Source organism: Haplochromis burtoni, unplaced genomic scaffold, assembly GCF_018398535.1.
Source record: "Haplochromis burtoni strain Fernald_Lab_line unplaced genomic scaffold, NCSU_Asbu1 Contig_81, whole genome shotgun sequence".
Classification (NCBI taxonomy): Eukaryota; Metazoa; Chordata; class Actinopteri; order Cichliformes; family Cichlidae; genus Haplochromis; species Haplochromis burtoni.
In genome coordinates this window covers 257,239-270,276 of record NW_024582442.1, presented here as the reverse complement: position 1 = coordinate 270,276, position 13,038 = coordinate 257,239, and the positions used below count along the sequence as shown (strand labels likewise).

At 40.4% G+C, this 13,038-nt stretch overlaps 1 protein-coding gene across 1 annotated transcript in view; it reads left to right on the top strand.

The window, feature by feature from the left end:
* The first annotated feature begins 7,955 nt into the window (after positions 1–7,955).
* Positions 7,956–13,038, top strand: part of sdr42e2 (short chain dehydrogenase/reductase family 42E, member 2) — a 10,885-nt gene continuing 5,802 nt past the window's right edge. Inside the window, exons 1-5 of the mRNA XM_005925501.2 lie at positions 7,956–8,637; positions 9,277–9,372; positions 10,937–10,994; positions 12,128–12,246; positions 12,428–12,503. Coding sequence (XP_005925563.2) covers positions 8,206–8,637; positions 9,277–9,372; positions 10,937–10,994; positions 12,128–12,246; positions 12,428–12,503 — 781 coding nt within the window. The 5' untranslated portion in view covers positions 7,956–8,205. The remainder of the gene's footprint in view (positions 8,638–9,276; positions 9,373–10,936; positions 10,995–12,127; positions 12,247–12,427; positions 12,504–13,038) is intronic.

Sequence of the window (13,038 nt, the reverse complement as noted above, 5' to 3'; positions counted from 1 at the left end):
GGCACACTCCCCTCACCCTCTCTGTCCTCTCTCCTCCTGTGCCAGTGCAGTCAGCCATTACTCTGCACTCTACCTCTCTTTATTAAACTTGGAGGCCACGTAAGGAAAACGCCAAAACTTTTTTTATTGATTGATTTTTATTGGTGACTTCTATAGCATTTCTGCATTCTGTCTCCTGGTGATCAGTATGTGTGTGTGTGTGTGTGTGTGTGTGTGTGTGTGTGTGTGTGTGTGTGTGTGTGTGTGTGTGTTTAAGTTAATGACCACAGTAGATAAAAATAACCAGACTCCCACAGTTTCTACCACCCATCGGTGTTGGGATGCTAATTGCAGCAGAGAAACACAGATTTCCTCTTTTAGCCCAGCTTGCAGCTTGAATCTCGATCCACCACTTTGATCCAGATTCAAATATTCCAACACCTATTCGACTCTTATGAGCTCCGGTACGCTAAAATGAGACACAGCCACTGTGAAGTCACCCACAACTCTTCTAAAGCCTGGGATGTGGCTTTTTTGGCCAGCATCATCTCAGTGTATCTATTAGCAACTGTGACATTAATTGGAGCATGTACTTTATGTGGTTATCAGAAAAAGGGGACTAGAAACTCAGATGAATGATGAACGAGCATCTAACTGAGAAAACAGGGACACTCATAAAGTAGATATTTGTCATTCTCACAGACAAAATAAATGAATCTGACTGAGAAACAGGAACACCAAAACCGATACGGTGGCAGCTCACAGAGCAGGGCTGCCCTAAAGCACAATAAGACCCGAAATTAGCCATTGAAATCAGTGTTTAATGATGTCATAGATCAAGGGCGACTAAAGATATGATTGGACTTCTTTGTACTTCTTCTTTCTACTGCCAAGATCTAAAAATATACAACTAAATGTGATTTCCAAAATTTTTGCTTTTCTATATATTATTTTACATAGTTTAGCAGCACTATTATTACATCAATAAATATCTAAAAAGCTTATTTAAAGTAAGATGTGCCCACAATATAGACAACATAAGGATAGTTATTTTGTTGGCTTTGTTTTTAAGGTTTAGGTTAAACTGTCTTTAAAATGAACACAATTCCAGTGTTGGGATTAGAAAACTCTGCAGATGGTTGTGCAGGAAAATCCCGATAGATGAGCAGTTTCTTAAATATTCAGCCTAACAAGCACCGTAATTGTCTGGTTATATAATTGTATTAACAAGCATTTGAACAGGTGTAGCTAAAATAGGCTGGTGAGTGTGTATCCATCTTTTATCTGCCGACTCTTCTTCGTCTTTTCTCCATTGCGTTTTTGGTCTTCACAGGATTATTGCTTAATAAATCTAGCTGCAAAACTAATCTAATCTGTATTGAGTGTAGTTGTACTTTGCCTTAATGCAGATTTGTAAATGTTACCAGCTTAACACTGAGCTGTAAACACACTGAAGTAATGTGATAATGTTTGCATTTAGCTATAAAGTGCAGTGTCTTAGTTCAGCTCCACAGAGTGACCGCATGTGCCTTGACTCCTGCTTTCTTCTGCTTCCGTGATCCTTCGGTTCACGATCCCAAACGCTGCTTCACGATAATCGCCCGACTCTCTAACCTCTCCACCGTGCACAGCTTCCTTTCTCCCAGCGCCCCACTTTCCATCACACAAGTCATTGAGGGAGGTTACGCATAAAGTCACGCTAATTGATTTGGCTTAAAATCCTCTCGGTGCACTCTCCGTTCAAACAGCTTTTTCTCCCATGTGACCTCGCAGCTCCTGTTTTCTAAAATGAGCATGAAATGAAAGGATTATAAAGGCTTTTTTGAAATAACAACCTTCACTTAAGGCTTTTAACAAGGATATTAAATCGCTGCTCTATTGTCTAGTAGATTGTGGGCATCATTATATGGTGGTGTGTTATTGTCTGTCACATTGTAAAAGTGCAAACGTTTTCTGCATTTCTTTGGAAAGAGAAAATGCACTGATTTTGCCTTTGATATTTATCTCTTTAGTATTTTAGCTGCACTCGCGAGCTCCTGCAATATATACTCCTGTGCAGCCTGACAGGTTGGGTTTCAGCATGTCGCTGAATAACAAACGATGGCTCCTTTACCTCAGAAAACCTTCCACCCACATGACACAGTGGCTCCATCATCCAGCGGTCATCTTCCTAAAGAGCTCAGAGCTGTCAGAGAGCTGCTTCACGTGCTTCTTGCTCTAAATTCATCACTTCAGCTATTTGAATCTCATTCATTATAAATCACTGCTGATGTTTTCACTGAAGTCCTGTTGAACAAGAACGTCGTTGTTTTTTGTTTGTTTTTTTTGGGTTTTTTTCTTAAATCAATACCCAAGAAGTAAACACATCACCCATACACCGACCTCTGCCCACGTGGTCACTTCTTTTTCCACAGCAAACAGGAGAAACTGGTTTGGCATCAGATCGTCTTCTCACAGAGTGACTTTAAGTCGTATCATTCAGTATCAAGTGGGCTTAAAAAGAACAAGAAACCTTTTTGGCCTTTAAGGCTCTGGGTGTATTTATAAGCTGTTGTCTAGCGCCCCCTGCTGTTTGAGAAAACCTGTACGCCTGTTGGTGTTTTCTGGTGGATCGGTAGAGCCATCCTTTCCAAAACAAGTGCATTTGAGTAATATGTGCAAGCACTTTAACTAACAGCTGTTTCAGCTTCCCTCAAGCATCACCAGCACACGTTTACTTTTCATTCATTTTAATCTCTTCTTGGTGTCACAGGAGAACTCCGCACAGGCTTTGCTGCATAATTTCACTCATGTTGAATCCGGAGTTTAACCAGCAGCCTCCTTTCTAAATGGACAAACATCCAGTCACATCTGTAAAGAATCACATTCACACACTCTCCAGTGTGTTGTTGTGTGAGAAAAAGCAGAGATTGGCACGCTGCTGGTTGTCTTTGCTCAGTTTCTAATCTAATTTATGCTGGCTAGCCTTTAGCTTTATTACATATTCATGAAGGTGTCTTGTTCACTTCTTACAAAGTGTCCAATCTACAAACATCCCAGCTTCACCAGCCATGATTTCACCTCATGACTGATGACATAACTGGCATGCCACTCATTTGTCTTTTACTGTTTGCCTGTTTTGATGTCATCAAAGTTAAAGTGGAGTTATATATATACCAGAAAAATATTTTTATTAGTAGCTGTCCAAGAGGGAATTTGTCTAATCGTTATGCACACACACACACAAACACAGACGAACCTTTTGTCCATACATACACACTTTCTCAAACGCACCTTTAACAGTCCACTGTGGACAAGCTTTATTATGACGTTTTGAACTCTTAAATTTTAAGATTACAGTTGATTTACATTTGAATTACACTGTCACTTGCAGATTTGACAGATCTCCTTCTACTTTACATCCTACTGCTGTCCCTCTGCTCGCTGCACTGGAACTTTAATGAGCTCCTCATCCTATTTCCAGTCCTCGCCGTGAACTTCACCTCAGCGGAGAGCTCGGCAAGGTTGCAGACATGAGAGGTCTGTCTGTACCACGGCGCTCCTTCCCCTCACTGCGGCAGCAGGTCAGACAAGGTGAAGGCTCCCTGCCGACTGTGATTCATGGCTGTGCTGGACAGGCTTTAATGAGAGTAACTCAAGCCTTTTTATATCACAGAGAGTGCTGAAATAGCAAATGAGCAGCTGGGGAAAGACGTGTTCGTGTTGTATGGCTCGCTTTATGGTACTGGTTAAATTTCTTTTCTTTTGTTTAAAAAAAAAAAGTAATTCTGAGCAAATGCACACCGACACAGACAATAAATCAAAGATTTATGTAACTGCAACTGGACTTCTTTGGTTCACGAAGAGCAGGTAAGAAGGTCACCGTGAATGACCGTATGCAATGCTCCCCACCTTTATTCACCCCTTTGGCTCAGAGCGACAGGCGCGACACCATTAGGGATAAAATATCTGGGAGTCCTCATCAGATTGTTCCTGAGCGTCACAATGCTGAGGTCAAGGTTTCGAAAACAGAACTTTTATATTACGCAGTTTTTTTTCCATATGCAGCTTATTCACTAGTCTTTAATGGATGATATATGTATAATAAAAATATTAAAAGCCACAACAAACTCCTTCACTCACTTCAACCACTAACAACTGTAGATACCTGCTACCCTCAGGCACAGGCCGCTGTAGCTGGTACCTCACCTACACCTGAGGGTAGCAGTCGCCTTCATTTGAACTGTTGTTGGATGACATGCGTTGTGGATGTGCTAAAAAAGAATCATTACCAGGTCTGGTTTGCTGATGACACGACATTACTCACTGTTACCTGGATGGCAAACAAAAGGGATGGCCTCTGTCCAGCGGTCTGTTTTTTTAATGGCTTTTGTTACGCATCTATACTTGCATGTAAATAAATAAATAAATAAATAAATAAATAAATAAATAAGTAAATTTTAAAAATGGGTCCATGCTTCTACAAAATCATACAAAAAGCACCACAATCCTTTTAGTTTGTCTCCAAATTGCCCCGACACCAGACAGCTCCGGTCGTCTCGGCAGCTGCTTGAGACTTAAATAAATGAATAAATTAGTTAACTTTAGAAAATGTGTGCATGCTTCTACAAAAAGATACAAAAAGCACAGTCGAAACTTCAGTTGAACAAAATGAGGTCTGAATTAAATCAGCACATAATGCACTCTTCTTTAAAAGACAAAGTAAGTGCACCACAATGTTTTTACTGCAGCTTGTCTCCAAATGGCTCTGATATGAGACAGCTTCAGTCATTCGGCAGCTGCTTAAGACTCCTCCTCCCCACCTCTTTAATTACGTTCAGTGTATTCAATGTCTGCTAAATAAGAAATGAGCCCTCTATTTCTGTCCTCTCCAAAAGCCCAGGGCGAGGAGTGAGTGTTTTACCTGACCGGTTATCAAGTTAGAGATGTCATTCGATGCCTGACCCCACATTTTCTCTTTCCCTTTTTCAATGAAAATATTTTCTGTTATTTTCTCGTAGTGATCTGACTCACATAGTGTTTGAATGCTTTACTCTCACTGTAATTACATTTTTATGGTTTTTGTGAGTTGTACCTGTTATTTTACACACTTAAAACACATTTATTCACTAACACTCAAAAATGTATTTGTTCAGACGTTATTGTGCAGCAGAACCTGAGGAACTAATGAACATTCGTCCACTGATGAATATTCATTTATAATAAAATTGCTGCCAAATGTCAGCTTGAGGAATTTTTTTAAAAAAACATAGCCATTTACTACTTTTATGTATTTATTTATTTATTCATTCATTCATTCATTTGGTACCTTGTTCTAAATCCTTCCAAGTCTCTTTAATCTTGTCTTATGAAAAACCATAAGTTTACTACCAGTCAGTGAGTCTAAAACATGTACAAATAAATTCACAGTGCCTTTTATGACTCCTAGTCTTTATAATTAAGGAAATTTCTGATTGTGGGGATACAATACTAAATAATGGTTTAACCTTCCAAGTAAAGAATTGTTGGCAAAGGTCATTTGCTGATATGTAAAGCAGGTGCCCCTACTCACCGTGTACTAGAAACAACTCCTTGCATTTATCAAGAGATAAAACTTTCCCTTTTCTTTTTGTCCTTGATATTTATGCAGACTGCTGACTTACCGCTGCAATGACGGCAGGATGAGCAAACTCTCACCAGAAAATACACTTCCTGGCCACTTTCTTAGGTACATCTTGATAGGATGGATCACTTCTGCCTTCCTCACTCTCTTAATTCTGCATGGCACAAATTAAAAGGTGCTGGAAACATCATCAAAGGTTTTGATCCATGTTGACATGATAGCATCGCACAGTTGCTGTAGACTTATCCATGCTGTGAATCTCCTGTTCCATCACATCCCAAATGTTATCCTGCTGGAAGCAGGCATCAAAAGATGGGCGTAGTGAAATCTGATGTAAATTACCCAAAGAATTTTCTGGCTTACTTTCTATGAGTGGCATCGCTCTCTTTTATAATGTCTCTTTTTTGGGAAAACACTGTGTAGGATGTGTCATGTCAAGCGGGTAAAAAGATACAAATTAAACTTCCTTCTGTGGCACTGAGTTAAAAAGCCTGTGCAACTTGACATCACCAGTCCACACCATTGTCACAGAAGGCAAAACAGGACAGCCTGGTTCATCTTGTGCTCTATCAGATGTTATTTCTTTTACTTTACTCGAGCTGCTCACAGATGCCCTGCAGAGGGTTTGCAAGTAAAGGAGGCAGCAAGAACACAGTTAGCAGTTACTTTTTTGGTTAAGTATTTGTTGATCCTTATTGCCTCTACTATCAGTTAGCCCTCAGAGCTGTATGGACAAAGTGCAGGTAAGTGGCTCTAGCTCAGGAGGTAGAACAGGGCATCTGCTAATTGGAAGCTTGGTAGTTCAATCTTTGGCTGCTGGAATCTGCATGTCAAATATCCTGGAACCCAAGTTGCTCTTCCATGTGCCCATTGGAGGGTGACTGTTAGACAGAAAGCACTTAGGCATAAAAAAGTGCATGTGTGAATGGAATATGTTGTAGAAAGAGCTTTGTGTACTCAAGTAGAGTAGAAAAGCACGATAGAAAGAACCAGTTTATTTACCACAAGACAGAAGGTGACCCTGGAGCTTTTAGATCATGAGGGAGGAATTAATTTTCCCAAGGGCCACATTAGAAACTACAATTTTTTTAGTTTTTGTTTTGGAGGACTTGCCAAGAAGACTGACTAATTTCAGCTCAACAGTAACATTTAATTTTATCTCTCTCTGACTGAAGACCTACTTATGGTTCATTTAAAAGTAGAGTGGGGGCAGAGCCTTCAGCTCCCACTTTGGATTCGGGAGACAGACGCCTCTTTTTATGATAAAGCTTTAAAGGGTTTCCAAAATTCCATCCATCCATTCGCTTCCGCTTATCCTTTTCAGGGTCGCAGGGGGCGCTGGAGCCTATCCCAGCTGTCATAGGGCGAGAGGCGGGGTACACCCTGGACAGGTCGCCAGTCTGTCGCAGGGCCAACACACAGGGACAGACAACCATTCACATTCACTCGCACATTCACACCTAGTGGCAATTTGGATTATCCAATGGCTTCCCATGATGCACTTTGTATTTCTTCATCATTCACTTCATTTCACTCTCCTTGTGTGTATAGCCACTCTGCATTTAATCATTAGTTATTATTAAGCTCTGCATCCAAATTCCCACCAGAGGTGTTCCTCACAATTAATTATAATGTTTAAAATAATAAAAATTATGTTTTTTGCAATCTGTAAGTGAAAATGTTGGGTTATTATATTAAAACTTTCTATTTGTAACTAATTTAAGTGTTACGTTTTTTCGCGTGTGTGTGTGTGGCAAAAAACCCCAACAACTTCCGTACATAAAAAACTGAAATGAGGTGCTTGCTCGTCCATCCGGCGCTTCTAGAAATGTGATCCTCGCTGCCGCGGGCCTGCGCACTGCCTGCGCACTGCCTGCAGACATTACGGTAGCAGATGTAAAGTGCAGGTGTGTGACAGGTGAGAAAGGTGACGCATCGAGAGGGCCCGACGGCGAGGTATAGACTGTATTATTGCATGAATCCACCAGCACGGGTACGGATGTGCGAGGAGGACAGGAGCAATCGGGTGAGTAGATGTGACATATAGAGATGACTATCAGGAAGGAATTTTTATTTAATTAAAGAGTGCACGTCATCGCTGTCGGACCTGCGTTTATTCATAGATTAGGCTCGTTTATTTTAGCGAAAAACACGTGATATTCTGCCTAATTTGGCGAAACATGAAGGGGTTATTAACTACAGGCCAAAAGCAAATAAAAAATACATATACACACATACAGTAAAAATATGTATCAGAAATTCTTCTTTCAGAATACCTCCCTCCCCACCCCCTTAAATATCCGTGTGTTATATGCAGTCTATAAAACATAACTTTATTATTTATGAGTGAAATGTCTGACCAGTTGTCATCTCTGACATCTTCTTTATCAAAACTCAACAAAGAGGAAAAAGTGGTGTTCAGGAGCACTGAGCTCTATTTTAAATAATGAAAGACTCTGAAGTGGTACAGCTGTCGGAACTTGAATGATGTGAAAACAAAGGGATTATAAATGACAGGACACTTTCAGAAAGTTAAGATAAATACTCATTACCGGTCAGTTTTTAATGATTCCGAAACAGTGAATATGCATTTTATTCCTCTTTAAAATCCCATCAGAGCATCCATGGAGCTGTGCAGTCCCAGCATGACTGAAAGCGGAGGCTCTCTGTGCCAGGTGAAGCAGTTTCCCTGCCAAAGCGTCCCCATTTGTCGCCTGCAGACCAACGGGCACCACGGGCACAACATCGCCCACCTCGCTCAGCAGCCGTGGGTCATCCATCCAGCCCCAGCAGTCGCCTCCGGCCCCTCTGTGGCTGTGAGAAACAGAGTAAACACCGCCACCGCTGCTACCTGCAGCAGCCCCGACTGTGTGGCCTCCAGACTGGGAGAGGAAAAGCACCGAGGTGTCCCAAAGGGGAAAGTGGTAGTGACGGGAGGAGGGGGATACTTTGGTTTCAGGCTTGGGAGACAACTGGCAAATGAAGGGTTTTCAGTAATCCTTCTGGACTTGAATAAGCCTCCCTGTGATATTCCCGATGGAGCGACATTCTATCAGGTATGGCTTTACTCTGTTTACCCCCCTTCTCCACACATTCCTTATAGCTTTGCCCTGGAGAACACTTAATACTATACCGCAGTGTAACAGCACAGGACACCTATTGTTTGATAACATCTTATAACACATGTCAGGTCTCTACATGGTGATGAAAAGCCATTTGAAGTCCAGGTCTGAAGCCTGTTGTGTCACTCATAGCACAGGTTTGGGTTATAAAGGTATGATTTGTTTTCACCTAACTGACACAACTTTGTGTGGAGACGAGGAAATGAATTCTAGTATTTCCTCGTGTTAGCGTGCCTCTTCGGTCCGTATGTGTCTTGGCTGGAAACAGACACGGGTGATTGATCTGTCTCGGCGCACCAGCTGCTGCCTGGGTCAAAGAGGGTGGAAGCATGATTCGGGTTTCACCTGTACTCCTCTTGGCACACTTACCTTAATTATAACTGTCCTTTCAGGGGTTAGATATTGACCATTTTACATGAAAAGCACTGGGTGTTAATGTTTTGCTGTTGTACATTTCAAGCAAATCAACAGTACAAGCCTACCTTCATCCTCCCAGAAGAATCTGATTAGGCATCTTTTGTGTCCTCAGAGTTATAACTAATTATCTGATTGTCTTGTTCTACTTTCTTACAGAGTGACATTCGAGATTATTCTTCCCTGTATAAAGTGTGTGAAGGGGTTGACTGCATGTTCCACACGGCGTCTTATGGCATGTCTGGCCCAGAGCAGGTGACTTCATGCCTTCCTCTGCTTTTTTTCCCCAACAGCCAGTCATTCAAACAAGTCATGTTTCACTTATTAAACCTCCTGTGGAGGAACAGCCTTGTTTGGTATGTCACGCTTTCTGTTCAAACCGTGAACACATGACAGGCTGACCTGCACGACTGGTTGTTTTTCCATGCTCTCTTGATGCAAATCATAGGAGCTGCTTAAGGCTACTAGCAGCAGGAAAAATAGCACCTCAAGGTTCATCCTCAGACTAAAGACAGAAAGTCAATATTTTAAAAACACATGTAACACCTGTTGTAAGTTTTAGCTGTGTAAGTCAAAAAGTGTTAAAAAGTATGAATTAAGTATGTACAAATAAATGTGTCCAGTGTTGCATATTAAACACAAGCTATGTAATTTTTATTTTCTATTTTTCTTTTACATTATCTAATATCATGCATCATATTTTTGGTGTGTACCCCGCCTTTCAGGAGTGGGTGTCAGTGACAGGCTCCAGCCTCCTGCCGCCCAAAAGCTGGACAAGTGCTTAAAAAATGTGTGGATATCCTCAATAGTTCATACGCTTATAAAGGATTCCAGCTGTGTGCCATAGCTATGAAATGAAGTGTCTGTTACGCATAAGATAACTACCAAGTCCTCAAAAGAAATGAGACTATATTTTGCTTTCCATAAGTTAAAATGTTGTTTTATTTTCTCAAATAATAACCTAATAACACAGAATTTCAAAGGATTTTATGGGGGTTAATCTTGAGTTATTTTCTTGGCATTTCAAGTCAGTAAGTAACGCTAATCCTAATTTCAAGTTATTCACTTGAAATTTTAATAACAACCCCAAATTCTGACTTAAGGATGTCTTTTTTTCAGTGTGGGAACCAAGTTTCCATAAAAAACAGCAAAGCTCATAAACAAAGAACATTTATAAATGAGTACTCCTCCCGTTTAGCCATTCGGCTTCTGCTTTAGAGCTCATAAACACAAAACAACATATGACCACAAATTTCTTTTTTTAAATATTGCATTGCCCACCAAACAGTTTGACTGCAAACGGTTCAGTCTGACAGCCAGATAGCTCAGCTCTTTAATGTCAGCTGATGTAGCTTCTGACTTTTTCTGAGGCTGCTCTTTATATTGCTTATGCCTTGTTTTCCTCATCTACAGTGGCTAGCATTGATGTATACAAATACGTAGTTCATCTTTAGTCTCCATAGCCTTGGATTCCAAATCCAAATATAAAAAAGTCAGTGAGGAAAAAAACAAAATTGCCATCACATGGACACATTTGTTTGCTGCAGACTTGTATACTTGTATTCTTGCTCTTCTGTTGTACATCACTCAAAATCCAATCAAATTTTTCCTATTTTTGTGTCTATTTTTACTATATTTAATGCTATTTGGCTTCTATCTGCTCTCAAAGTAGATTTTCTTTCAAATCTAATATGAGAGCCTAAGTGAGATGGATGTAAAGTCATTATTGTGCAGAGGTGGAAACAAGGGCTGTATTATCTATAGAAGAGAAAATATGCAGTCAGGAGTAACAGCCTTCCTCATTGTCTCTGGCTTTTAGTTGAGGAAAGAGCAGGTGGAGTCCGTCAACATTGGTGGAACCAATAACGTCATAAATGGTAAGAAAATTTTCTGTTCTTGCTGGTGTGCCCCAGGGTTCGGTACTGGGGCCTCTTTTATTCCTTATTTACATGCTTCCACTTGATCACATATATAAAAAATATAATATTAACCATCACTGTTACGCAGATGAGACTGAGCTGTATATTTCTTCCAAACCCAATTTCACCCTTCCACTCATCTCCCTTTGTGACTGCCTCATGAAGGTCAAATCTGGTTCACCTCCAATGTTTTCAAACTCAAGAGTAATAAAACTGAAGTTCTACTTGCCTGCACAGCTTCCACATTAACCAAATCCCACAAGTTTCCCATTAATATTGACAACTCCTCCATCCTTCCCTCCCATCAGGTTAAGAGTCTGGGTGTCATCCCCGACAGCACTTTGCCGTTTCAGTCTCATATTAATCACATCACCCAGTTCGCCTGCTTCCACTTACGCAACATCAATCGTCTCCGTCCTTTCCTCACCTCCCATGCTGTTGCTATCCTTGTCCCTGCTTTGATTGATTATTGTAATTCTCTTCTCTTTGATTTTCCCAACAAGTCCCTTTACAAATTACAAATTCTTCAGAATTCTGCAGCCCAGATCACAACTCGCACACCCTCCAGAGAGCACATCACCTCTGTTCTTCAACAGTTTCACTGGCTGCCCATAGATTGTAGAATCACTTTCAAAATATTGCTTTTCACATTCAAATGTATCCATATCCTGACTCCTCCCTTCTTGTATTATTTACTTAGGTCTTCATCCACCACTCACCTTATTATTCCCTCTCCCCATCTCACTACTATGGAGAACAGAGGTTTCAGCTGCTCTGGAATTCACTTCCTCCTGATAGCAGGAATACTGGCTTGCTTCCCTTATTCAAGTCAAAACTCTAACCCCATTTTTTAATACTGCTTTATTCTCTTTAAACATTAAATCCAATTATTTTCTAATACTGCTTTTTTATTATCCTTTTTACTGTTTGTCTTTTATGCTTTGTTCGTTGACCTTGGGTTTTAGAAAGGTGCCTAGAGAGTGACATTTTATAAATGGATGCACACCTGCATAATACATTGTGGCATATTGAGCATTATGTCAGCATTCATAGATTTGACTCTCTTTGTTGTGATCCTCTGTCTCATACAGTGTGTAAGGAGAGGAGCATCCCCAGACTGGTGTACACCAGCACCATCAACGTGGTGTTTGCAGGGAAACCGATTGTGGATGGTGATGAGGCTTCGGTGCCATATGTGCCCCTTGATGCTGTGAGTACTTAAAATAACTGCATTCTCACCACCCTAACGATAACAAACCACATCACTAATGTTCCAGCAAAACCTTTGTCACACCAATAATAGCTCTGCAATTCTACTAAATACACGTTTGCCAGCAATTTTCTGCACTTTAGGGGGAAATAATAAGGCGGTATTTATGTTTCTGTTGCAGCATATTGACCACTACTCCAGAACTAAAGCGATTGCGGAGCAGATGGTCATCGCAGCCAACGGGGGCTCCCTCAAAGGTTTTGAAATTGATAGCTGTGCCTCATCGCTGAATTACATGGGAAAGGACACATTGAGAGAAAATTGCTTTCTGTGTTTAAAAAAACCAAAAAGCAACAAAAATGTGTGTTTGAAAGAGTGAGAGAAAATAGAGGCAACAGTTTCCATGGAGACTCGGTGTGCAACTCGATCATACAACAGTGATTGTGTTTTAAACTCGGCGCTGGCCAGAACAGTCTCATTAGTGCAGCAGTCACTTGACATTGATGTCTTAAACACACATGTAAAGTATATATTTGAGTGTATATAATGGCTTATTTTCTCATACAGTATTGTTGCTTTTTACACTGTGATTTATAAAGCCTTTCCTTCAGTGAAACCTGCACGCCAACAGTGAGCACCAACATGCAATTAAGCTTAAAAGCATGCATGTCTCATTATCTACTGCAGCTGGTCATGTGTTTGTGTACGTAATAATAATAATAATAATAATAATAATAATAATAATAATAATAATAATAATAATAATAATAATAATAATAATAATAATAATAA